General features: G+C 41.9%; 2 protein-coding genes across 6 annotated transcripts in view; one reads left to right on the forward strand and one right to left on the reverse strand.

Annotated features, from left to right (window-relative positions):
- Positions 1 to 3,500, forward strand: part of LOC127568941 (ribonuclease T2-like) — a 15,943-nt gene extending 12,443 nt beyond the window's left edge. For all 4 annotated transcript variants that reach the window (XM_052013211.1, XM_052013210.1, XM_052013208.1 and 1 more), the window contains 4 exons: positions 534 to 647; positions 1,416 to 1,461; positions 1,556 to 1,630; positions 2,089 to 3,500. In XM_052013211.1, the coding sequence (XP_051869171.1) occupies positions 534 to 647; positions 1,416 to 1,461; positions 1,556 to 1,630; positions 2,089 to 2,280 (427 nt within the window). In that variant the 3' untranslated portion in view covers positions 2,281 to 3,500. The remainder of the gene's footprint in view (positions 1 to 533; positions 648 to 1,415; positions 1,462 to 1,555; positions 1,631 to 2,088) is intronic.
- On the reverse strand, positions 2,700 to 27,130 carry bud23 (BUD23 rRNA methyltransferase and ribosome maturation factor). Of its 2 annotated transcripts, XM_052013207.1 has the most exons (13): positions 27,051 to 27,130; positions 25,706 to 25,743; positions 24,344 to 24,439; positions 23,467 to 23,549; positions 18,750 to 18,846; positions 17,655 to 17,751; positions 17,212 to 17,262; positions 15,089 to 15,174; positions 14,481 to 14,526; positions 11,631 to 11,689; positions 6,831 to 6,920; positions 5,950 to 6,008; positions 2,700 to 3,876 (listed from the first exon to the last, which is right to left on the reverse strand). In XM_052013207.1, the coding sequence occupies exons 1-12, from the start codon at positions 27,096 to 27,098 to the stop codon at positions 5,954 to 5,956; spliced, it is 846 nt and encodes a 281-aa protein (XP_051869167.1). In that variant the 5' UTR covers positions 27,099 to 27,130; the 3' UTR covers positions 2,700 to 3,876; positions 5,950 to 5,953. The 2 variants fall into 2 exon arrangements, with proteins under 2 accessions (XP_051869167.1, XP_051869166.1); XM_052013206.1 differs by having other exon boundaries at positions 2,700 to 6,008.
- Between the last annotated feature and the right edge of the window lie 138 nt (positions 27,131 to 27,268).

Raw genomic sequence — 27,268 nt, forward strand, 5'->3', positions numbered from 1 at the left:
AAATCCAAGGCACTACAGAAATACAATTAAAGGTTAAGAGGAGATGGGTGAACAAGGTCACATTAGGCTAACCAACTAACAAAAAGGCACAGATTTATTATGATTAGAGATGAATTAAAGTAGTAAGAAAAAATCTTTCTGGAGGAAGAATTAGATTTTCTGCCACAAATTTGCTTCATTATTAAGGGAATCAGGTGATTTGTGGTTGGTGCAGGAAAGTGGCACTGAGGTAAAAGATCAGCCATGCCCTTATTTGAATGACAGCAGACATGAGGGGTTGCATGGCTTTCCACTCCTATTTTTCATCTTCTTAAAATGGAAGTGGGAGTTATTAGGAGAGACTGGAATCCAGACTAAGAGGTAAGTTTTGAGGAAAGGGGCCACGTGGTCAGATCTTTAAGCAAGCTGAGAAAGGTGCAAGAAAACCTCTCATCATTATGAAGTAAAACCCAGCCTGTAAAGATGGCATTAACAGGCAGGGGTGGTTTTCTGTCCGTGGAGTCAGCCTGACATTTTGGGTCTCACTTTCTCAGGAAACATGAGTGGCAGAAACATGGAACCTGTGCAGCAACGCTGGAGTCTTTGGACTCCCAGAAGAAGTACTTCAGTAAAGCGCTGGAACTGTTCAAACAGCTGGACCTGAACAGGTAACCCATCTCCTACTTGTAATAGATCCTCATCAGAGCAGCCCTCAGTGGAATAACTCTGCTCCTCTGTGGAGCAGTCTAACAATGTTTTTAATTCAATGCTCGTATTCCAAAGCTAAAGGCAGATCAATTGAGGTGCATACCAGGAGACTGACTGCTATTTTCTTTTGTATTTAATCTGTGCTTTTTTTTTAATCCCAACTCAATGCATCCATGTCCACTTTTACCCATTTCTTTATCCACACTAACACTCCCCTTGCTTTCCACTATGAATATCTGATCGATGTGATAAATCTTCTATAACATAAGAGGTCATTCAGCCCATCAAGTCTATGCTGGTTCTCAATGCAAATGCATTAATCCAAATAAATCTAAATCCTACTCATTCTCTGCAACCTATCCTCTCTCATGCACTTCAACGCCACCCTGATTCTCCTCCACACACCAACAGAAAGGGTAGTTCATGGTAACCAACTAACCCATCAACTGTAAAACCATTGGAATGTGGGAGGAAACCAGAGACTCACACAGGAAGAACATACAGAGCTTCACACGCACATCACCAGAGGTCAGGAGTCAGCCTGGGTCGCTGGAGCTGTGAGGCAGCAGCATCACCTGCTGCACCAGTATCACCCTAATTTTGTCTGTGCCCTGTCCATCAACTAATTATCTGTGATCGGTTACTGTCTTATATTGTATTAAATGTGATTTTTTAATTTCAATTCAGGACTTTATTTCCAGCTGATTATTTTCTCTTTGAAAATTTAGTGTACTTGAGAAGGCTAATATATTGCCATCATCCAAGTATTATATGGTAAGTCACTGCTGTTTGAAATGTAAGCACCTTGTTTTTCTACTATGCTTTGCTCACTAAGCCATAACTGTTACTGTAAAACTCCCAAATTTAGGTAGAGAACATAGAAGATGCCCTTGTATCAGTCTATGGGGTAACACCGAAGATTCAGTGTCTGTTTCCTACTCAGGTAATACATTCCTGTACCCTTGTGATCTGTACAGTTTTGAACAAGACCTGCTTTGGGATAAATTAGAATACAAGCCTGCATTTATACCTTGTCCACATTCACTCTGGATATAATGCACAATAAAAACCTGTTTGGGTTGAGAGATTATTCTTGTACCGGAAGCAATAGGTCATTTCTGTCCATAGGATTGCAAGGAGATTATGCTGGAATTATCAGTATACAGCAAACATTAATCTCTCCATATCTGGGAATTAAGGTTAAACAGTGATTTACAATCTAAGGACTTGGATCTCCAATTCCCTGTTTGAAAGAAATTGTGATTAGAAATGACAAAGTTCTGATTTAAAAGTACTTCACTACAGAGACAATAGTGATTTTTTTTTAAACTCTGGGGAGGAGATGAGCTTGTAATTCAATAGTCTAACTTTGTTTTCTTTCCTCCACTCCCCCAACCACAGGGAGCGTCAGTACAAACACTGGGCCAGATTGAATTCTGTTTCACCAAACAATTTCAGCTGTTTAATTGCACAGAGACTGCACCCAACCTACTTGTCTCCGAGGAGGACAGACAGCAGAATATGTATTTAAAGCTTGGTGTGTGTGACCGTAATATGCAAGTCAGTTATCCTCCTATAGAACACCTGTATTGAGAGAGAGAGAGAGAGAGAGAGAGATGCCAATTTTAGTGCCAGTAATGTGCTTCAGGCTACCTGAGGAAATACTACGGTGTCTTTAACATACTACAACACGTTAACATTTGGCACAGCTGTCAGCTTGACTACACTATCAAATTTTAACACACACTAGTTGGTCAGTGTCTTCAAAAAAAATCAATGTTCCAACTTGAATTTCTAGCATTTAATACAGCTTTTATCTTCAACCAACATTCAGGTATTTGTTTTTAAAGATTTTAATAGATTGTGGCTTAAAGCTTTAATACTGCATATTTTTTCTCCTCCGCTCCTGTTTTATTGTCTGGTCACAATTTAACTGTGTATTACAGAGGCTCCAGTTTATTTTATCACGTCATTTGTTTTGGACATGATGTATTTAATCATTTGGGTGCCACCAAGTGTTTGTGAAACATTGGTAAGGCCACAACTGGGAGTATTGTATCTAATTCTGCTCACCGTGTTTTAGGAAGGGAGTGAAGTTCCTGGAGATATTGTAGAAGGGAATTACTAGAATGGCTCCAGGGACGAGGGACAGTGGAGAATTAAAGTTCTTGAAGAAAAGTAAATTTAGATATTGATAGAGGTATACAGGGTAAATGAATAGTAGCTATTTCTTATTAGCTGATACTTGCAGGGCCGGGGGTTACAAGTGAAGAGCAAAGGATAGGAGGGAGATGTGAGGAACAACTTATAGGTACTGCAGGGATAGCTCTAACGCACAATTCTCTAAGTGAAATTTCTTGGGTCTGAAACATGGCTTTCTCACAATTAGTGGGTAAAGGGTACAAACCCTTGACTTGGCTAGATGGCAGAACTTCCATTATGAGAAGAGGTCTCCAACTGTTGGTCAAGTTTTTTTTTGTTTTGAAGAAAGGAAACAACACATTAGAACACGGAGTGTTTCCTCCTAATTGTTCATGTACTTACCTCAGTCTCTCTGACTGCAATGGTGTGGGGTTTTACTCTGATATTTGAACTCGAGGTTTCCCACCGTTTAAGGTTTTCTGCTGAATGATTAAATCAATCCCAAAGCCCAGAAGAGGTTGTGGGAACTATTCTGTGTCAGCTAATGTCACCAATGCAGTTTCTGGCTTTCAATAATTCTGATGCATTTTTGTCTTCAATAACATTTCATAAAATGGTCAATAATATAACCGAGTAAATGATTAAAGAGTTGCAATCAAACTTTAATTTTAGATGATTCTGAATCGATCATTAATGATGGATGGTTTCACAATTCCTCACTCCAGCACGTGCCATCAGGCACAAGAACTTGCCTTTAATGCAAGAAAACAGCCCAATGTACAATATTTACAAATGGACAGTCAGGTACAGTGAGATTAGTGAAGATTTTCACCTGAAGTGTGGTTCTGCAGTTTAACAAGCAGTAAACTATCCTTTCATCTTTACCATCTTCCTTGCTACTTTAGAGATCTGTGGACATGCGCTGATATATCCCTCTTTCTCTACACTTCAATAGCCTGGCCTCATACATGTTCCCCTGTCTTTTGTGCCTTCTCCCAAGGGGTATCAGAGAGAGAATAATTTGGCAGTTGTGTGAACTAGTTAGACCTGTGGGGAGAAAAAAGGCAAAAGGTTCTCATTTTGGGGAAAGGGCAATGTGATTTAGAGAGCAAAGGAGACTAAGAAGCTAAGAAAGTAGCTGGATTGTTAAGTCATCCATAAAATGTTTTCTAGGCTTTTAGTAGAGGGGTTTGAGCATTATTTTCCAATCCGCTCCATGTAATGGCAGGATCTTGTGGGTTATTATCTTAAAAAGGGAAAAGGTTAGACCAAGTAATGACAGGTCAGTCATTATATACTGGAAAAATTCCTGAAGAACAGTTTTAATCATCATTTGGAAAGGCACAAATTACACTCAGCATGTAGCTCTTCCATGCCCTCTCCCAAAAGATTTCCCTTCATTTTCTCCAGACTGAATTCCATTTGTCATTTTCCTGCCCTCTTCCCCGTTCTATTGATGTCTTCCTGCAGTCAATTTTCTTCCTCACCATCAACCACAATGCCAATTTTTGTTATCAAATACAATAATCCTCATCACCTTGTCAAAAAATTCAATCAAGTTAGCCTGACACGACCATCCCTCAAATCCATGTTGAATATCCTTGATTGCTTTACGCCTTTCCAATATTTGCAGTACTAAGGCTGGATTGACCCATCATTACTTATTCTGTCCTTTACACCCATTTAAGACAATACAACTTTAACACTAGTCCAGGGCCATGCTCACAATCAAAGAGGATTGTAAAATAATGCTCAAACCCCTTATTTCTATCCTAGTGGCTATAGAGAGCCTGGGATTAAGTTTTCTGCATGACTGACAATCAAGCTACTTTCAAAGCTGTCAAACTCACTTCGTCATTTTAATATAATATTTCACACAATTATGTCTGCATCGACTTCCACTGATGCATTTATTATATGTCACACCCAGGGCACCTCTCCAGCACTCCTCTCTACATACTGTACCTTAGGAAATTTGCCCCTTCATAAACTGAGAATTTTTGATGGTTACGGAAAAAGGATATAATTAGCTTATGATCACAACCACCAGAATGCTTCCCCTACTGCCCGTCCCTTTCACACTCCCTTTTTAGGACTGAACCAAGATTCATTCCTTAAAATTAAATCCAGAACCATCCCCTCTCTTGTTGGAGCATGCTATGTACTCCTTAAAATGTTTTCCTGAATGCATTAAGAGGTTTCTGTCTGATATCTTATACACAATACAATTTCAGTTAATATTAGAAAAGACAGAACCCCCTTTTTATTGTTGCCTATTTTTCAGGAATGTGCCTGCCCATTAGCTATTTTATTTCCTAACTGTTCAGAGATAAACTAGCAAATTCAATCCATTTAAGGCTCATTCAATAATCGTAACATTTTAACCTTCCTCACAGCTCATTAACTAAACCGAGAATTACAAACAGCAGTGCCGAGTTGTTATTCCTGCCCTTTAAGCCCTGTCTCATTAACAACAGGAACATGATCAGGATTGAAAAAAATGATCAAAGCACCCAAGGAAAAGAATTACAGCGTTTTTCTTGGGCCAGGACAAAAAAATAGCCAAATTTTAAACCAGCAGAGACTTCATAAATCACAAGATTAAAATGTTCAATTTACAACTGCAGGCAATCAATATAAAGTGTTTTTAAATAATGATGTTGGCCTATTTCCCATAAGTTACTGAAGTAGCAGAGAGATCAGTAACTGGTAAATAACATCTGTCTTTAAAAATAAGAGTTGGAAGAAGAGACACTTTTTCCTTGTGCAAGGTCAGGATCCTTTCATCAATTGCATGACATGATGCAGGCTTCGTTGTGTTCGACCTTTAGATGTTCAATAAAGAACTGGACAGCTTGGGATACTCGACAATTCTGAGAACCACTCCATCAAAAGGCATTTGAGGTGGCAGCATAGGAAGAGGGAGCAGGCTTCATTCAAACTGTTCATTATTAGCAAAACTAGTGAGTCACTTTTAAAAATCCTCAAGAATGAAAAACTCACTCCCTGGTAATTGGGTTGGCATGGTTATTAACCACTGGAGGTCCATGCAGAGTTAATATCATGTAGGGCTCTGCACGTTACAAGAAGCTGTAACCAAATTAAACTCTCAGCCACTACCTTCCTAAAATCGAGCCTTCCTCTTCCTTCCAGTGTATTTGGTGTCACTTCGAACCATCCTGGGGAGGGAGGGGGGAAAACAGCAGTTAAAATTCTCCACACCTTAGAAATGTCCGTTCTCTAAACTGGATCCTCAAATGAGTGAAAAACCATTTCACAATGTCTCTCCAATATAATACTTAAAATACTGTCGTAGAAGTCAAAACTGTACCTGAAAAGTATTAGAATGGAGTAGCAAATGGAAATAACATTCATGCAAATATGACTGGCTGAATGGCCTCATTCTTTGCTTTATTTTAATTGATTTTAAGAGAAAGCAGGACATGCAGCTCATATCTACTCCCATGATTCTTGAGCGCTGCCCACTCCAACAGAAAGAGGCAACTTACATTCTCTTCTGTGGAAAAGATATATCCCATCACATCCCACTGCCTCCTCTGGACAGTAACCAATGAGATCAGAAAACTTTCTCTAAAGGGACTTTGGATGCTTGTGATTGAATGGGAAGGATTTTTATTTGCCTTTGCAATGTATCTCAGGGGACACAACAGTGCTGAAACACACACACTGGTGGTGTTCTATGTTGAAATCCAAACCAAGGAAGTGGTATTTAATTTCTTCAGATCTGGTGCATAAATCAATGAGCAACTGTATAAAAAGACTGAGGCAACTCCACTTTGGCATGGAGCAACCTGCTTACACCAACGAACAAAACAACGTACAGTCAGTGCAGGCACAAGGGTGCAAGGCCAAACAAAGATTCTACCTAATTACTTACTGGTTCAGCACACCAAACAGACCAGGGAGAGAGTGTCAGGAGCTAAATTTTCACCAAGGTTCTCATTACTTGCAGTGAATGGTACGGCCCACAATCCCCTCACCTTCCTTGACGCCTTCGACGTTCCTTCTTCTCCAGAATCCAGTCCCTGCTTCCCTTCACCGATTTCCCCTTCATGTTCTTAAATCTCAACCTGCGGAAGAAGGCTTTGTTCAAAATAATTGGAACCAAACTGCCCAACCGGAGCTTGAGTGAACTCCTTCAGGGGCCATTGTAAAAGCATGGTCACTTATAAGCTGTCCCCCTCGTTGCCTATTTTCTCTCCAAGGACCAGGATTCTACCTTCCTTGACACATTCCTCCAATCAAGAATACCGTGAACTGGTCTGTAATTCCTGAAGGAGATGGCAACTGAAGACAAGCGTTTGTCACACATGTTGGCAATGCAAAGATGACAAACAATTCCCCTTGTTCCCTCCCCCTCCAGCAACAGCAGCTGGCCCTGATTCTATAGGTCCTGTCAGCTGTCAGCCATCAGCCATACTGCTGACGGTAGCGTAGCGGTTAGCGCAATGCTATTACAGTGCCAGCAATCGGGGTTCGATTCCCGTCACTGTCTGTAAGGAGTTTGTACGTTCTCCCGTGTCTGCATGGGTTTCGTCCGGGTGCTCCGGTTTCCTCCCACATTCCAAAGACGTACGGGTAGATTAATATGGGTTTAAAATGGGCGGCCGGAAGGGCTTGTTACCACACTGTAAATAAAAAAAAATTTTTTTTTTAAATTAACTAAACTTGCTGAAAGCCAGTTTGAACTTAAGGGTGTGGTGGATAAGTGCAATCCTCTCCAAGGCTAACTTCATTATAACAGTTGATGGATGGTCATCAGTCTTACAAAGCCTGTTCAGCTTAGAAAAGGTTTTTGTCACCATTGGATACAACCAGTATCTAATCCAGATTCAGATCTAATCCAAGAGGATACCCTTTGCAATGCCCCCTTGGTTTCCCAGATTTTTCCTCCCATCCACTATTGAAAGCATTAAATACTGGGGGAAATCCCAGTGTGTGCAGTATCTCACCACGTTGACTTCACATGAACTATGACCCTTGCTATCTGGACAACAGCCTCATCTGCTGGTTGTTGAACCATTGCTGCAGATCACACTACAATCCAATTCTATACCTGCTTTGTATTAACCTTCCAGTAGAAATGAGTGGACTGTGGCCAGGATTGTGAAATCTGGTCATTCCCTCCCTCCTGATCACACACACTTTCCTGCACCAAGGATGTTCCCTTCCTGTTGGAGCAAGACACAGAAGGATCAACCCAGGATATCCCGAGTTTGGAATCACCAGGACAACCAACTGCTCACTCCCTCCCCTAAATGAATTGATTTGTGCTGGAATAGTTTGACATGCGATTATCCTCCATGTTAATTTGTCCAAATGGCTCTTCATTATACGTGGGCTATCAAGGGACAAAATCTGCCTTTAACAAAGCAGCAAGCCTGAGGCGGCCACTTTATTTTGTCTCAGATTTCTCTGTGGTGTAAAATAGGCTGCCTGAAAGGATGGGTTTCACGTTGGAGCATCAGTGAATCACCCGACAGATGTACCTGCTCCTATCTCAATTAAGAGCTTCCTACAAGGAGTAACAATGGTGATCAGGAGGGAGAACACCACCCCACCCCGATTATTATTGTCCACATGTCCCTGGAGAGCAGGGCACTGGTGTTACAGTTGCTTCTTGCAAACTGGGCTCCTGTTTGTTTGCAAGGAGCTTCATGACATGCTGAGGATTGAGCAACACTATGAAGGCTACTTAATGCCCTGCTTCTGCTACCCAGAGATGGTAGGGCTGGGGCTATCCCATGTAGTTTATGTGTTGATGATTTCCTCCTAGCTAGGGAATTTGGAGGGAGCTTCACATTTATTTTATTTATGCAGCATCAAACTCATAAATTGTAAGAGGCAGGAAAATGTGGCAACTTGCAGCTTATGGCTGTCACAACGATATTCCTCAATTACTGTTGGTTTCTCAGTGAAAGGCACGGAGAGACTGCAACCCTCCTGCTTAAAAGTGAGATACCTGTAAGCAGTAGTTACTATGTCCATGCATTAACTGCTTCAAAAATATTCTGCAATTTATTGCAATAGTTTATAAAATATAGCTTTTAAATATATTGAAGCAAACCAATAATAATTAATTAAATACATAGATAGATAGATGGAGAGAGAGCAAAGAGTCTAACTGGGAGTCCCTGAATGGTGAGAAGTAAAAACCTTCATTTTCTTCCTCAGTAACTCAGATCATTAGTGTGACGAGTTTACACAGTACATACGAAGGACTGAACTAGGACCTCTCGGCTGTAGATCTTGGGCATGTAAACAGCCACAGAGCAGTTAAGTGAACTCCTTATTATCTGCTATATGCAGCACCATGTCACTACCATATTTAGTTAAACTGAAACTCAGACAGGACCATGTGATTTCCCTTCATTACTGCGATTGGGAAATCAGTGATTTGTGTTTGGTATCCAAAAGGAAACAGCTTTTCATCAGAAATTCAATTATTTTAAGTCAGTTGAATGACTGGTTCAGAATCATTCCACTCCTTGCAAATAATTTGAAACCCACAAGTCTGGAACTTTGCAGATATGGTTTTTCTTAGTTCCAACATTAACTTTAACTGAAGAGATTTGTTTGTGCCTACAACAAACCACCTTGGGTACAGGTATAATGGTTATAAACACAACAGATTCGTTAACTGAGTTGCATCCAGTACAAAGCTGCAATTCCTACAGACAATGGTCACAACATGCCCCTCAAACTCAGGAGGAACACCCACCCTCAGAATGACTGTGGTGCAGCCTCTCTTCCTCCTATGTCCTGTTGCCTGCAGTTGCTACCCCTCTTTCCCTCCAATAATTTTAAATGCTTTTATCCCTTTGATCTTACATGAGTAACGAACAATCCCCTCAATCAATAGTACATCTGTTTCATTTGTTATCAGCTATATTCTTGCTTTTTCAGACTGAATCACCCACATTCTGGAATTTCCACATAACCAGACTCCTACTTTACCACAAACCCCTTGCTCCAATGACAAGGCCTTTAATTCCTCCCTTGTTCTCCATCTCGTAATTTAATTGTTTTTGATACCACCCTCCATTAGCACATTCCTTGTGGTCAATTAATACTCCTTAGCTGGCTATCTGTTGTTTCAAGCGTCAGGCCATTCTCTTTCATGGTCCGCAAATTTTAAAATATTTTCATGCTTCAGTGTTGCTTTTGCAGTTAGCATCATTTTTCCTACTATCAGGCAGGAGGTACAGATGCCCGAAGTCCCACACCACCAAGTTTAGGAACAGCTTCTTTCCTACAACCATCAGGTTCTTGAACTAACCTGCACAACCCTAACCCTACCTCAGCAACTGCAGACCACCTTGCACTACCATGGACTTGTCTCATGCGTGTTTTGGTTTTACACTAATGTCTTGTTTTCTCTTCAGTCTTGTACAATTCATGTTTTGTGTGAACCTACGCACCTGCGATGCTGCTGCAAGTTTTTCACAGTACCTGTGCTTCACCATGTGTGCACGTGACAATATACTTGACTTGACTCAACTATCACGCTTTGCTTCTCAACCTAATCCAATGTTAACACTGAGTTAATATAGTGTAGTTGTTTTAACAATGCCCTATGACAGTGATGATTAAACCATTAATATATCATATACATTTCTACTTAAGCTTGTATATGTAAAAGATTACTATATTTGTTTAATGGTGACAGAAGAGAATGCAGATGCTGGAACCCCTTTTCTTCTTTATACTGGCTATCTTCCCTCTCCACTCTCAGTCCTGATGCAGGATCGCAACCCGAAACATTGATAATTCCTCCCCTCCCCAACCCCATAGATGTTGCTCAACCCATTGAGTTCTTCCAGCAGTTTGTTTCCTGTTCTTCTTTTAAAAAAAAAGCTACATCTTACAACCCTTCACATTTTTACATCATGAACTGATCTAGTCCCTTCTCAGACATATCAAACTATTCATCTCAATCTCTCTGCCTCACCTCAATCACCTAAGCTCCACATTAACGCACTCAGAGTAAATATTCCTCCTAAACTTCTGAGTCAGAGTCGAGTTTATTTCATTTGCACAAGTACCTGTACGCACAGGTGCAATGGAAAACTTACTTGCAGCAGCATCACAGGCACATAGCATCAGATACACAACATTCACAAGAAAAACAAAAATTAAATGTAAATTATACACAATTTTTACAAAAAAGAACATTGTGGTGCAAAGCAGTCAAAGTGTTGTTATACTAAGGTGGTGATTAAGGTTGTGCAGGTTGGTTCAAGAGCTGAATGGTCGAAGGTAAGTAGCTGTTTTTGCACCTGGTGGTGTGGGACTTCAGGCTTCTGTACCTCCTGCCCAATGGTAGCTGTGAGAAGATGGCATGGCCCAGATGGTGGGGATCTTTGATGATAGATTTTGCCTTCGAGGCAGCACCTCATGTAGATACTACCGATGGTGGGGAGGGATGTGACTGTGATGTATTGGGCTGAGTCCACTATTCTCTGCAGCCTCTTACATTCCTGGCATTCAAATTGCCGTACCAGACCACAATTTAACCAGTCAAGGTACTTTCAACAGTAATTCTGCAAAAGTTTGTTAGAGTGTTCGGTGACATGCCGAACCTCTTTAACCTTCTAAGAAAGTAAAGACGGTGGCACCTTCCTTGTGATTGCATCTATATGCTGGGCCCAGGACAGGTCATCCAATATGTTAACACCAAGGAATGTAAAGCTGCTGACCCTCTTAGTGGATTTAGTGATGCTGACGATCATGCGCTTATTATCTCTAATTTTGGACTCCCACAAGTGTAAACATCATACCTGGCATTTGTGAACTGCACTTGGCTCTTTGTCTCCTCTTCCTGCTGCACTCCGAGGCCCTAAGCAAGAAACGAGAGAACAAAATACAAATTCAACACTACTCTCATTGGAGTCCACGTCCATTGCATGCAGAAACCAGAAGGCAGTAGACAAGGTTGGAGGAGATCCACGTGAATCTTTGCCTCACCTGGAAGGACTGTTTAGGTCCATGGATGATGGTGAGGGAGGAGGTGTAGAGACATGTGTTGCATCTCTTACAATTGCAGGGGAAAAGTGCCAGGGAATGGGGAGGGGTGGGTGGGTGGGGATGAGCAAACCACGTAGTCGCAAAGGGAGCAGTCCCTGCAGAAGGCGGAAAGGGGTGGGGAGGAGAAGATGTGGGTGGTGGTGGGATCTTGTCGCTGCTGACGGAAATGACGAAGGATGATGTGCTGGACGTGGAGGCTCATAGGGTGAAAGGTGAGGACTAGCGGAACTCTGGAGGTGGGGTGAGAGCAGAAGTCTGAGTAACAGAGCAGGTGTGAAAGAGGACTGTCAACCACAGTAGAAGGGAAGCCATGATTCCTGAAAAATCTCATGAAGGCCTCATCTTAAGGGCAGGTGTGGCAGACACTGAGAAATTGGGGGAAAGGGACGGCATCCTTACAAGGGACAGGGTGGGAAGAGGTGTAGTCTGGGTAGTTGTGAGAGTCAAGTGGGTTTATGGTAAATAAACCCACTTATAGCAAATATCAGAAGAGGACAAAAATGGGATGGATCAGAGGAGAGAGGGGTGGGGGTATAGTAAATATTGGTGGACAGTTTGTCTCTCAAGATGGAGACAGAGAGATCTAGAAAAAGGAAAAGTGTCAGAAATGGTCTACGTGAATTTGAGAATAGGGTAGAAGGTGAAGATGGTAAAATTGACGTTCCACTTGAGTGTGGGAAGCAGCACCTATGCAGTCATGAATATAACGGAGCAAGATTTGGGGAGTCATTCCGGAGAAGGTTTGGAACAGTGACTGTTCCACATAGCCAATGAGAAGACAGGCATAGCCAGGGCCCATGTAGGTGTTGATGGCTCCACCTTTGATTTGTAGGAAGTAATAGGCATCAAAAGAGAAGTTGTTCAGTGTGAGATCAAGTTTAGCCAAGCGGATGAGAGTGCTGGTGGAGAGGTGTGTACAAAATTGTGTGCACCTTGAGTAACGTCACCGGTGGGAAATAGAATAATTCTCAGAAACAACAGGCAAGATACCAATTCACTGCCTCAATAAACTGCTTAGACCTAAGGCAGCTCAGCACAGCATTCCCTTCCATCAACCAAGTGTAACTGATAACTTTCCACCAACTTGCAGTCAATTATTCAGGAGCTTATGAAGTGTGCTTGGTTATGATAATCAACATGCTTCCCCCATCCCTGAGGTCCAAGCTACTAACGGGTGTGCACCCCACCCTCCACACCACATGGAGCCAGGCTGCTGTCAGGCACCTCTTCCCTGCTGAGTCTGTTCTTTCAGCAGTTAAAATCAGCACAGAATGCTCTCGTCAATGCTCAGACTGGGCTAAATTCAAACTCAAATCCCAGAGAAGACAGAACAGGCCATCAACAAGAATGAGGCACTAACTCACATGGATGAAAAATTAATATTTTGCTATTCAGTTTAAAATGTGCCATGGAATAAGGCTACTCTCAATGACCTTCCGATCCACCCACTCAACCGCCAAACGGGGGAGAAATGAAAACCACAGAAAACTTAATATCACCACCAACACTCACACCTGCAACTCACCAAGCAGAGACAACACAGAGCCCAGCAGCAGGTACATGCGTTAGTGACAGTCCTGCTAGCTAACCTGTACACTAAACGATAGCCCTGACTGGTAGCAGGAGTGCAGTTTATAGCAGTCCTGCAGTGTAGACTGCAGGTTAATGTCAGCCCTGGCTGCTTGTTTATTTCATCAAGCTCCAAACTGTCTTGCCCCATTACCGGCTCAGACTGCACATGTTGTACAGCTCATAGAACCAGCAGATGCCGGATGCATTATAAAGTGGATTACATACGATATTTGACCATAACAGCCTCCATGTGGTACATTTCTGCTTTGACTGGGACACACAGGCTCACAGCTGGGTGTTTGCAGTCTCCAAGCACGTGACATTTGTCAGGAAACACATCCCAGCATTTATATAAAACAATTGCTTGGACATCCAAACAAAAGATCAGAGATTCATTTTAGAGTCACGTGATGCTACCCCAACTAGGGTTGTTACACAGCGAGAATCAAGGAGCACATGCCACTGTAGTAAGTAACCCTGAAATCCCAGGTTTGATTTCTAGTGCACAATTAATTTACATTTAATGGAGTGGGGAATAGTAGAGGTCAGGAAGACAGATAACAATGGGACTCAGCACCTCCAGGTTTAGAAACAATATAACAGCTGTTCCTACTGAAAGGTACACAGATACAGGCAAATCAGATAATGTTGAATATTGTTCCATTAAAAGGGGGAATTGGAAGTACAGCCACTGGGAAGGGCTAGGCTAAGACCACCTGTGTTAATTTAACCATAGAATCTGAAAAGCTAGTGAAGGAGAACCTCCTTTGCTGCCTGACAAACTCTGAGGTTGAATATACAGCATTAGAACCCAAAGCACTATTTAGGGATTTTTCCGGTCATCATGTTTATAAATTCCAGTTCTGCGGATAGCATGGACATTATTGTACATTCAATGTGAAGTCTTAGGGCATCATTTTTAGGTAAACACCTTTGTGTAACCATGTAGGACTTTCCTGAAAATAGAACTAACACAAATATAACATGGACCAGTTCCCCAAAGCCACAATGAAATCTGATAGAAAAGTTACCACTGGCAGCTTTCCGGACACTCCTGCGAACAGACACAAGAAGAATCTAAGAAAAAAAAGTTAATAATTAGAACTTTCACAGGCACTACAAAAAGAATATTTGTTTATGCATATCATTTTATCACATTCTCAATACATTCCAAAGTGCTGCAAAGTGAAAAAAAGAATTGCTTTTTGAAGTGCAGTCACTGATCACAGAATAAGCATAAGGGCTCTCCCCAATTCCCACTCACACAACTGCTGGCCCAGTGAGACCAGCTAACTCAAACAATCAGATCTGGTGGCTCAGTCTTTTAATGACAATGGACAAGGAAAGCACTCTCAGCAATTTCCAGTAGATGACAACAAAAGGCGCAAACTGGCCTTTTACAAGCTTTTACCTCCCCAATAAGTGAGAATGCTACTTTTACAAATGTCCAACATCAAGTACTCCACACCAAACATAAAACTTAAATTCATTTATTCCTTCTTGACTCTTTGAAAAATATGCTGATGGCAGTGTACCAAAGCAAACAAATGACTGCAGAACAGGAATAAAACTGATCAACTGCAGCAGTTCCTCTAAATATTAGTGTCCCGCTGGGAAATACAAGCACTCTGATACTCACTTTTTTGCTTTGTTGCTATTGGGGTAATCCACGACCACACCGCCTGTGAAACCAGCCTTCATTGCCTGGGCTGTGATCAACTCCAGCTAGAGATTTAAAATAAAATGCCAACTTTAGCTGTTTTGATTTATGCCCCCATGTAACCCTTCACTTCTATGCAAGACAAAGCTCTTTTCCTGGGATATGCCTCTGGTATCTTTCCTAAATGACACAGTGGGACATCAGCAGTTAACCGAGACCCCAGCACAGTATTGATTGCTGTACTGTCAAATGTGCCCCCTCTTTGGCAGAGATATTGAATCAAGGGTTGGCCTGTCTGTTCTGTTGGTTCAGGTGCACTTTAAAGATTCCACAACACTATTGGATCTGTTGCAAGGAATGCTTCTCTCTGTACAATTGCTCCATGTATTTCTATGCATGTTGTATTCTGAATCTGTGAAGAATGGTTCACAGGCTGCAATTTAAAAAAAATGTTTTGTACAGTAGGTTAAGCAGCAAGTCTTTTCAAGCACGTCAACTGCAGTGGAAAATCACTGTAGAGTGCATTCAACCACTGGAAACATTCAAAGGTCAGGCAGCATCTGTGGAAAGAGAAGTAGTTGATCCTTCAGATCCAGGGTGAATGGTCCCAGACCTGAAAGGTTAACTGTTTCTCTTTCTACAGACACTGCCTGACCTGCTATGTGTTTACAGCATTTTCTGTTTTTATTTCAGAATTCTAATTTTTTGATTTTCTGCAATCCAATTGCACCTCAATTTGAAGTGGGATCTGATTATAGTTTCTCCTCCCAACTCCCACTCGTACAATTGCTGGCCCAAATCAGGTCAGCTAACTCAGAAGAGTACTCACCAGATTTGGGGCTCATCTGTCCATAAGGCTCGACCAATTACTGCATGGACTAGGGCAGCACAGCTAGTAGAGCTACTGCCTTGCAGTGCCAGAGACCCGGGTTCAATCCTGAACTTACGTGCTCTCTGTGTGGAGTGTAAATGGGTGGTTGAGGGTTGACATGGACTCAGTGGGCCAAAGGGCCTGTTTCTATGCTTTCCTTCGAAAAGGAAAGCACTCTCAACTTCCGACAGACTCAAGTAAAATTAAGATTCGACACAAATTATTATTGTGTATTGGTGACAGCTGTTGCTTGTGATATCAGACAACAACTACAAACACTAAGAGGACGCAGCCAGAAATAAACAAACTACAATCAAATTGTGATGATGAGGTGCTGAAAATGCATGCATTCTGGACTTAAAACAACATGAAGTCATTATATTTTTCCAATGCCCTGAAGGCAGAAAAACAGAACACTTAATTTGCAAAGTGCCATTCTATGCTTTAGGTTGTGGTTCAATTCTTTCTCTAGCTGAGTACTGGGGTGCAAAGCCCCAACATACTGTTTTACAGAAAGAGAGGGGGATAAAAAAAAATGAGGCAACCAGATGTACCAAAATTATACAGTATAGAAGGAAGGAAAACATCCTATCATGCCTGTGCCATTTCTTTTAAAGAACAGCCCAGTTAGCTCACTCCAGTGTTCCTTCCCTTTATCCCTGGAAACAGGGATTTTTTACACCTCAGTTATTACTGAATCGGTTGCCAATATTCTTACAGACAAGGTAAAACTACTTGAAAGACAAATGTGTACTCTGCTTATTGCTCCTTTGAGTGATGCCCTCTGTAGTTTAAAAGCTCAATTGCATTGACCATTTAGGCTTAGGTGGAAAAGGAACACTGGGCTAAAGTACAGGAGTTGTGTGAACATCCATAAAACTTGAGAGGGGCAACCCCTCTTCTGAACAGAAGACAGCTAAACACCATTGAGCCAAAATGACTGTAAGCTCCAGTCTAATCTAATAGAATGTCTTGTAAATACTAAGCCAAGCATGTGCTGTAATGATTAAATCCTGATGAGTTCACACACCATCAACTTATCAAATGATCATTTAAAGCATCAGTCACAAAACGTACATGGATTACAATTTCAGTGGGCATGCTGAATTTATCACACAAATATCAAAATGATTCTCTGTGCAAATAACTAGGGAAAATAGTTATAGGAGGGTGACATACATACACCATATATTGGGTGTTAAGTGCCGTTATTAATGATGTAATAACCAACCTGCTCGGAGTTCTCAGGATACAACTGAAACACAGCTCTAGCTCCTCGCACCTGTTAAACAAGCAAATGAATTCAGAAAACTGATTATCTGGCCACAAAATATAACATAATTGATTCTCAGTTTCATCAGAGTAAACAGTAACAGCATCTCCGAGAGATAATAAGGCAGATACTCTAAAGGGCTGCACACTAAATCCTAAATGCATCATTTCCATCAAAGGTCAGAGATCACACCCTTCCAAGCTATAGCCCATGCACACATTCCAATTCCTTCTCTAGTATCCTTGTATCATTTCCTGCATCACCTAAATACCCAAAGTGGTTGTGCTCACAAGAGAACCTTTAAGGTAATGTACAAATATATCACATAATACCCACACGAGACTAGCCACACCTGTACACAGCTGCTTCAGATACCGAAATTGCCCAGTCTCAAAGCTTACCAGACAGGCATAGAGAGAGCTAAAGAATCTGTAGAGCCGTTTCGGAGGGTTATGACTCTTCTTATCTGCATTGCACAACCACTGAAGAGCGGAAATACTAAAGAAAGAAAAAGCACATCATCAAATTCATTGCTATCACCTTCAGTTCTCTTTTAGGTTTGCCAGTTCTTGTCTAACCCGTCAGGTAATTAAGATTGAGTGTCTAGCTTTCAATTAAATGAGTGTTAGCCGAATACACACTATCACCAAGCTATGTTTTGGACAGAAATCAGATTTTCTGATAATTGGCATGACGTAGAGTGAGAGCAGAGAAGCTAGACAAAAAAAGTTTGAACATAATTACTATTAGTTTGATTTTAGAATTGCTACCTTACAGGATAGCTAAGAGCTTTGTTTAAACATGATGCCTGGGTGGTGGCTAAAAAAAAAGTGGTTACAAATAGTAGTTATGTAATAGAAAAATCAAAGGTACCAAAAAACGGCTGCTCATCCCAAGCCCTGTTTACCTGTCACCTATGTTTGCTGACCAAACTTTTCTGCTGGCTCTAAAATTACTTGCTTACAAATCCCTCCATTATTTCATCTCTCCCCATCTCTAAAATTTCCCAAGACTCTCCACCAGTCCAGTCAGTTTAACCCACAGCCTTATTTTTTACTGCTGTTCCAATGGGAGTCATGTCTTCCACTGACTGAGCCTTAAGCTCTGGAACTCCCTCCCTGACTTCTCCATAACTCTCTTATCTCTTTAAAAGTCGTATCTTCAACAATTCTTTTGGTCACATCTTAATATCCCTTGGTGGCCGAGTAACAAATTTTATCTAAAATTGCTACTGTGGAGTTCCTTTAAAACACTTTACCACATTAAAAACTCTATAAGGATGTGAGTTTATATTACTGGGCTAAAAGAGACTTAATTGAAAGAGGATTGACTTTAGGACTTGCACACAACACTCACATTAGTCATATCAATTCCTTTCCCAGAAACTTCAGGTAGTGACAAGAGAAAGCATGCTGCTCTCACTTCAAACATGACTCCTACACGACTGGAGTGTGCAGATGGAGGCAATGCACGTTACCCGCCAGTTTCCCTTTTACCTGATGCAGCCATCAAAGGTGCCAGGCCGGAATGGCATACCTGCACCCATGTCTCCTAGAATAAGATCACCTTCTACCTCTCTCTCCAATGCAACATCTATCAGGAAAAGGGAATAAAACAAATTTAGGGTCATGTAATGTGGAAACAGCAAGACAGAATTTAAGAGTAGAGGAGCAGGTGCCTTATCACTTCAGGACATTTTCAAGCAGGTGATTGATAACCACAAAAATAACACCATAGACGCTTTGAATTATTTTTCAGACTGGTTCCTTAACCCTCCTAAAAATGAAGCATTACAGGAAATTCCCTGCATAATAATCCTTCAATTTACAAGTTATGTAAGCATGGGAAATTGATGCACAAAAATAGGTCATTCAGTCCTTTAAAACTGTGTATGTTTTCCAGTCTAATCCAATAACTGTTCATTTCCTACACTCTTTACCACTCCTCCCCACCTAATTCTACTCACCTATTCATGATCCACATCCTTAACACCTCATCCAGTCAAATCCCACTTGTGCTCACTTCTCATCCACTTAAACATCAAACACCACAGAGTTAATTTCCGAAGAGACCCATACTGGACAAGCCTCTCGATTAATGTAATATAACCAAAACGTAAGATTTCGTATATTGACTGCCCAGTAATAAAATCTAAAATTAGGTAAGGCTAAACCTCCATTCTTTTTAACCTTCTGAAGGTGAACTTTATTTAATCTAGGATGTTTATTATTCCATATGTAAGAAGATATAATTGACTCAAGGGAGTCAAAGAAAGATTTAGGAATAAAAACAGGTAAAGCCTGAAATAAATATATAAATTTAGGTAAAATGTTCATTTTAATAACATTAATTCCGCCAATCAATGATACAGAAAGGGGAGACCAACTTGATAAAACCCTTTTCACATAGTGTAATAAGGTTAAAAAATTTTCTTTAAATAAATGCTTATAATTTTTAGTAATTGACACTCCCAAATAGGTAAAATGATTTCTTACACTTTTAAAAAGAATATTAATATCAAATGGTACCAAATTATTCAGAGGAAAAAATTCACTCTTGTATAAGTTCAATTTGTAGCCTGAAAAATGACTAAAGCGAGAAAGTAAAGAAAGCATAGGAGGTAAGGAGGCTTCAACATTAAAGAGTAATAAATCTTCATCATGTGCTCGTCACTCTCTCCTTAAATTTAAAGTGGTCCATAGAGTTCACTTGTCTAAAGATAAACTAACCCGTTTTTATTCTGATATATCTCCTTACTGTGATAAATGCAATAACGGAGTGGCTTCCTTAATTCACTTGCTTTGGACTTGTCAGAGTCTTAAAAACTATTGCACAGAGGTCTTTCATACTTTTTCTGTACTTTTTAAAATAAATTTTGAACTTAATCCTTTGACTGCACTATTTGGGATTGTTGGAGAAAAAGATACAACTTTGAAGGCTTCTGATTTACATATTCTGGCTTTTATTTCTCTTATAGCCAGGAGAGCAGTATTGCTTAAATGGAAGGAAGCTACTCCACCTACGCATGTTCAATGGTTACGGGATGTTATGTCATACTTGAATCTAGAGAAGATTCGCTGTTCAGTTTTTGAATCTAACCTAGACTTTCAAACCCTGTGGAGACCCTGTCTCTGATTTGGGGACTAAAATGCAGATATTGGCTGACACTGTTATGTTTTTTTTAAGGTTTTTCCTTGCTGTTTCTTCTATCTAACAGCTTCAGGTTTTGGTAGTGGGGGTAGATTTTTTTTGTAATAAAATAATTCAATTTTTTCTTTCCTTATTAACTAACTACTATATGTGATTATTGATTTAGAGTATTGTAATCCTAAGTACAACTTATTACAATGTATTTTTACTTTTTTTGATGCATGTACTGTATTTTTTTATGGATTTAATAAAAATATTGTAAAGAAACACCTAACACCACATGCCTGCTCAATCACTGAAGATCTGACATCCATTCCGATCTGAAGAATTACACCTGCTCGTAATTTTTAATACACCAAACATTCCTATCGTTCCCCAGGCTTATTAACATTCTTCACCAATTAAATATATAGAATAAATTTATTTTAATTATTTTATTAATACCATTACTTGCAACACATGTCTGAATTGTGACCTTTGCGTTCATTTTGTTGGTCACCCTCTAAAGGCCTTCAACCAATAAGAGCAAATTTTATCCCCTCATTCATAACTTTTATACTTTTAGAAGAGACCTGTATATCTTGCTATCTCTGGTACAAATCCTAGTACCAAGCTCTCTCTGGTGCTTGTGTAGTATTGCCTTCATCTGGCTCAGGAACATCATCAGTCCTGAGCAAATTAAACAACTACCAATATTCCTTCCGAACTCGGACAGATGGACAAAATGATTCACAAACACAACCTTGACATTTCTAAACTTTAACAGTCGATAAAGCAGAGTACAGAACTCAATGTCAAAGAAAATTTTCTTTAAAACTGCAGATGCTGGAAATATAAAATAGAAGCTGTAAGTATTCAGAGCAACAAACAAAGGAGCTGCAGGAACAGCGGGTCAGGCATCATCTATGGATGGAAATGGATAGTCGAGGTTTCGGGTCAAGACCCTTCATATTTGGCAGATCAGACTACATCTGTGGAAAGAGAAACAGGGTTAATGTTTCAGGAAAAAGATCCTTCATCAGAACTGGGAGTGACAGAAAAGAAGCTCATTAAGCTGCAGGGAGGTGGTGGTGTAATGTTTCTGATGGAGTAAAACTGGGGTGACCATGAAGATAAGAAATAAACAAGGTCATCTGGACAAAAGTGAATGGGAGCCCTCAGACAGTGAGAACACACACAAAGAATGTAGGAGCTGCAAAATACAGAGCAGGAAGATATGCCTGGCAGGTTAGCATGGGCATATCCTCCACTTCCAGAGAAACATAAAAAGGAAAAAAAATAGACAAGCTGAGCTAATATCACAAATGAATGACTGATACAGACAAGGAAATCAAGTTACCTGAAAATGTAAAATTCAATATACTGCAGAATCCAATGCAAACAAGGAACATCTATCTGGGCACGTTACAGCCTTCTCAACTCAATATCGAATTATTTTTTTTCAGGAATTTTGATTTTTCCAATTTTTTTAAAAACTAAAAATTCAGGAAACTTGATTTCTCAGTCTGTATCAATCGTCCATCTGTGATATTAGTTCAGCTGCTTTCGTTTCTTTTCTCTCTCTGGGAGTGGAGAACAAGCCCAGCCTGACCCTCTGAGCATGTCTTCCTTCTCTGCATTTCACAACTCCTATGTTCTTCCGTTCTACGTTCTCACTCTCTAACTGGTCCCATTCATCCAATGGCCAGATAATCTTGTTTACCAGTTACCCCCATGGTCAGAGACATCCCCTTCTCCCCACCATCCCTGCAGGCTTAACAACCATCTTTTCTCTCTTTCCCAGTTCTGATGAAGGGTCTTTGACCTGAAATGGCAACTGTTTCTCTTCCCACAGATGTGACCCAACCTGCTGAATATTTCCAGCATTTTCTGTTTTTATTACAGAACTCGGGAAATCAGATGAGCTGCCTGTCAGTGCTCAGAGGGTTTATCCGCTTTCTTAAAACTCCCCATCTGTAACAACTCATAATCTAACTCCCTTTAAACAATGAGGCCAGTTTCAGTACATCAAACCTACCAGATCATATGGAACCAACTTATCCAAACCTAAAGGAAGCAGGGTATCTCCAGGCAAAGCCTCTTAGGACTCTCTTACTTTGCAGCAGGTGATCATTAAAATAGGACTCCCCTATACAGCTAGGCAGCCTCCAAACCCTGGAGAACACACCACACCTCCAGAATCAAGGAAAATGGGAAAAGCCACTTCAAGAGGGAAAGATGCATGCTCTGAAGTGGCTAAAAATGTGGAATCTGCCGTCACATGGTTGAGGCAATTAATAACTGCAATTAAGGGGAAGCTAAATAAGTATTAAGGGAGAAAGGAATAGAAGGATATGTTGATGGAGTTCGATGGAGAAGGGTTGGAGGAGACCCACGTGCAGCAAGAACACAGGCATTGACCTGTTGCACCAAAAGACCTGCCCCTGGGCTACAAAGTTTGGTTTTAGGACAAATGCACATTTAAATATTCTCACAGAGGTTGCATGTTGGAGTAAGCGTCTGCATCAGGTACCTCCGTACCACTGTGGTAGTGTGAACTCCTAATGCATGGTCAACAGCACACAGCGTGAACATAATCCTAGCCATCATTACACAGGGGCAGGCACGGTAGTGTAGCGGTTAGCGTAACGCTTTACAGCGCCAGCAACCCGGGTTCAATTCCCACCGCCGTCTGTAAGGAGTTTGTACGTTCTCCCCATGACTGCGTGGGTTTCCTCCGGGTGCTCCGGTTTCCTCCCACATTCCAAAGACGTATGGGTTAGGAAGTTGTGGGCATGCTATGTTGGCACCAGAAGCGTGGCGACACTTGTGGGCAGCCCCTAGAGCACTCTACGCAAAAGATGCATTTCACTGTTTTTCCATGTACATGTGATTAATAAAGATTTCTTATCTTATCTTCTTATCAGATGTCCTCCAAGTCTGGCTGTGGAACTGACATCTCAGTGCTCCCACCAAGAGACCAAAGCACATATAGAAATGGAGGAGTGACAAAGGGAGAGCTCAGCAATGGGTGGCACAAAGCCAAACTGCAACGGGACTGTGTAATATTGTCTTATCACCTACCAAGCATGGCTGGACTGATATCCACACCAACCCAGTGATGTCCTTCTTCAGAGAGGTAATCCCCACTGAGTCCTGATCCACACCTGATAAACAAACAGAAATGGCCATGTCAGCCCCATTCAAGAGATAATAAGCCCCTGTGCACCACATTTCTGACCCTGCCTTGGATAAACCATGGAACTCGAGTTTCTGATCGAATCTGATTCTCTAACAGATGTGCATATGTGTGAACTGTAGCTCAACATCAAAGGGCTTCTGTCAATGCTTAAGAACAAAAGTTCTAATTCAGGCATCAAACACTTCCATATCAGGTATGGAATACAATCATAATGGGGATCACCCAGGTCTAAACTCCAGGGTATCCCCATCTCACCACTTTTTCCAGCTATTCCACACCAGCAGCCCTTGAGAGGCTGGTACTCCATCCAAATCAGTGGAAGGGGATCATCAGTGCTCCAGATCCCCCCTTCTCACCAGCACCCACTCCACACTGCTCCCCCTATAGTAAGTGGATTGAGTCTATTCAAGCACCTGAGGCTGAAGTCAAACCCAGTCCGACAAGAGGCAAAGCCAGCATCTGACACATTGTACCACCCACTCCAATTGAAATATTTTAACTACCCATCAAGAAAAACTCACAATAATCATCTTCTTAAATATGAAATTCCATTTTCTCACCAGTTCACAGAAAATGAGGAAACTATTGGCCAACTACATTAAGCAACTCATACACCACTAATCCCAGATGTCCAGTGAAGAAACAGATTCTGAGTCCAGTCTGTGGAAAGGCGTGAAGCAATAACAACTAGAATAAAGCATGAGGAACTAACCAGCCAGACTTAACGTTCAATGACTGCACGCGACTAAAGTTTCATACCCAACGTCCAAGAGGAAGCAAGGTTGATCCTCTGGTAAATTCAGTAGTTCAACCGCTCTCTCTGACATCTGCGCCTGGATTTCAATCATACGAGTGCTGCAGGAAGAAAGAAACCACAAGTTTATAAAGTGAGGATACTATGTCATATGGTAATGAGGGTGGCAGGTTTTAATCCCTGAGGAACAACAATGATCCAGTTAGGATTTTACAACAAGAAAACAACATTCATAACACAGACTGGTACCAGACTACATGCTGGAATGTAAACACAGATTGGCACTCCAATACCATAACCACCACAAGACACCAACTCTAACTTCATAACACTATTCAATTCTATAAAACCAAATATTCCCTTTTTTTTAATATAATTACCACCTTGCCTCCCCACTTCCTGAAAATGCAGGACTGACCGCCCTTGATTTCCACTCAAGGCCTGTGAGGGTCTCCAAGACAAATGACGTGAGCAAACAAGAATATCACACATCCTTCCAGCTGGAAGTAGATTCCAGATATTCCCCCTCCCAAACCAGAGGACATGGGAGACGTCAGTACCAGTTTGCTGCCATCAGTTAGTTCAGTGCAGGCTGGGAATCAGGTCACATGATCAACGAAGGTCTCTGTCTGCAAATTCTGCAAATCATTTTTCAGAATTTGCTGAGAAACTATAACAAGCTCAATAAATGGGGTTCTGAAATATCAAGAAAAGCAAGGAACTGCAGACGCTGGAATCCAGATGAAAAACACGATGATGCTGGAGGAACTCAGCAGGCCAGGCAGCATCCGTGGAGAAAAGCAGGTGGTCAACGTTTCGGGTCAGGACCCTTCTTCAGGACTGAAAATAGGAAAAGGGGAAGCCCAATATATAGGAGGGAAAAGTAGAGCAGTGATAGGTGGACAAAAGAGGGGAGGCGGAGTGGACACAAGGTGGTGATAGGTAGATGCGGGTAAGAGATGGTGATAGGCAGGTGCGGGGGAGGAGGGGAGAGCAGATCCACCGGGGGATGGGTCAAAGGTAAGGAGAGAGAAAAAAAAGGGAGCTAGAAAAAATGAGAGATAGGCTAAGAAAGGGAAGAAAAGCAGCAGCAGAGTTGGGGACGGGGGTTGGTGTAGGGATTACTTAAAGTGGGAGAATTCAATGTTCATGCCGTTAGGCTGCAAGGTTCTAAGACAGAAAATGAAATGCTGTTCCTCCAGTTTGCACTTGAAATTCTCCTGGCAGTGGAGGAGGCCAACGACTGACATATCTGAAATATCAATGCCTATTTAAACATAATGCACGGAACAAAAGCTTATAGTGTTTCTCACTGCTTAACTAAGATAATTAAGGAGCACAAACATCAAGGTAGCACCAATACTTACTTCTGTGTATATTTCCTCGCTTCATCCACACTGTAAAACTGAAGAAAAGAAAGTAAACTTTAAACATTTCCTATTTAAATCTCTCCAGAGTTTTGATAATGCACAAGCAAGTTTGTTGTTTAAATGGCACTCAGTAGATCCCAGGCAAACCTGCAAAAGAACACATCTCTGAGAAACAACATGTGGTCCTGGCAGGAAAGTATACAAGTGCATGAACATTACACAAGTTTTGCACATGATGCACACTGTGGCACTCATTTATACCAAGACAGTGGATATGTCCAAGGTATCCTTCAAATGTGAGATGGCTCAGCACTTGGAGGCACCAGCATTCAGAATTATTGGCCCATACTGATGGTATTGAGGATGAGGGTGGTGCAGAGGGAATGGCAAATCCCTCACATTAAGTCAAGTTGATCATCATATGCACAAGTACGGGAGGTACAGGTTTAATGAAAAACTTGCTTGCAGCAGCACCACAGACATAGATTCAGACAACACACAGAACATAAATTATGCATAACTTGTACATATATTTATACAAAACACCATTGGTGGGGGTGCAGGATGATGAGCATCAAAAATGCCAGCACAGAGGGGCGGAATCCTCACTGAAGCTGGTGGGAGGAGGAAGAAACCCATCAACCTGACATTTGGGAAAACAGCTGCTGCAGTTACTGTACTGGAAGGTGGCCGCTCCAGACATTCAAGAGCTGGGGAAGGGGGAGGGGTAAGGGAAAGAAGAGAAGGGACCTTACACTCATTGTATGCTGGAAGTGGTAGTAGTGGTAGTGGTGGTGGGGGTGGGGAAGCTTTCTTTTGACTAGACTGGTGGACAGTGAGCACATCCCTTCAACTGATGACGTTGAAGGGATGTGCTTACCCTCCCATCAGTACCACAGTGACAGCTACACACCCAATCCCACTCATCTCCTAGACACCACCCACCAACCCCACTCACCGTATTCCCTCCCCCTGAATCCCCTCTCGCCTGCACTCGCGCCTGCTCTGCGATCCCCTCTCCCCTGCACTCTCCCTCCACCATCCCCACTCCTCTGCACAAACACCCTCCATGATCCCCTCTCCTCTGCACTCTCACTCCCCCTCCACCATCCTCACTCTTCCGCATTCACCCCCTCCACCCCTCCCTTCGCCCTCCACCATCCCCTCCCCCTCCCCCTCCACCATCCCCTCCCCCCTCCACCTCCACCATCCCCTCCCCCTCCAACCCTCCCCTCTGCACTAACGCCCTCCGTGATCCCCTCTCCCCTCCCCCATCACACTGCCCCCCTCCTCCTATCTCTAGACCTCCTGGCCGCCGGTGCCCTGAAGCCCCCGCCGTTACCACTTCAGGAGGCGCCCGGTGCTCCGGCCTCCCGACCCGACACGCCATGGCGACCACGCCGGCCCCCCGCTGGGCGACGTCATCATGTCGCGCCCCGTGCCTGCATCATCACCATGCGCGACGCGCCCACTCCCTGGTAACGGAGACCAGGGCGCAAGGGACGTCTGAGTGACTCAAACTGGTTCATTTCACCCTTCTCCTCCCGCCACTGCCGTCAA

The sequence above is a fragment of the Pristis pectinata genome, chromosome 3 (genome assembly GCF_009764475.1).
Source record: "Pristis pectinata isolate sPriPec2 chromosome 3, sPriPec2.1.pri, whole genome shotgun sequence".
In the NCBI taxonomy this organism is placed as follows: Eukaryota; Metazoa; Chordata; class Chondrichthyes; order Rhinopristiformes; family Pristidae; genus Pristis; species Pristis pectinata.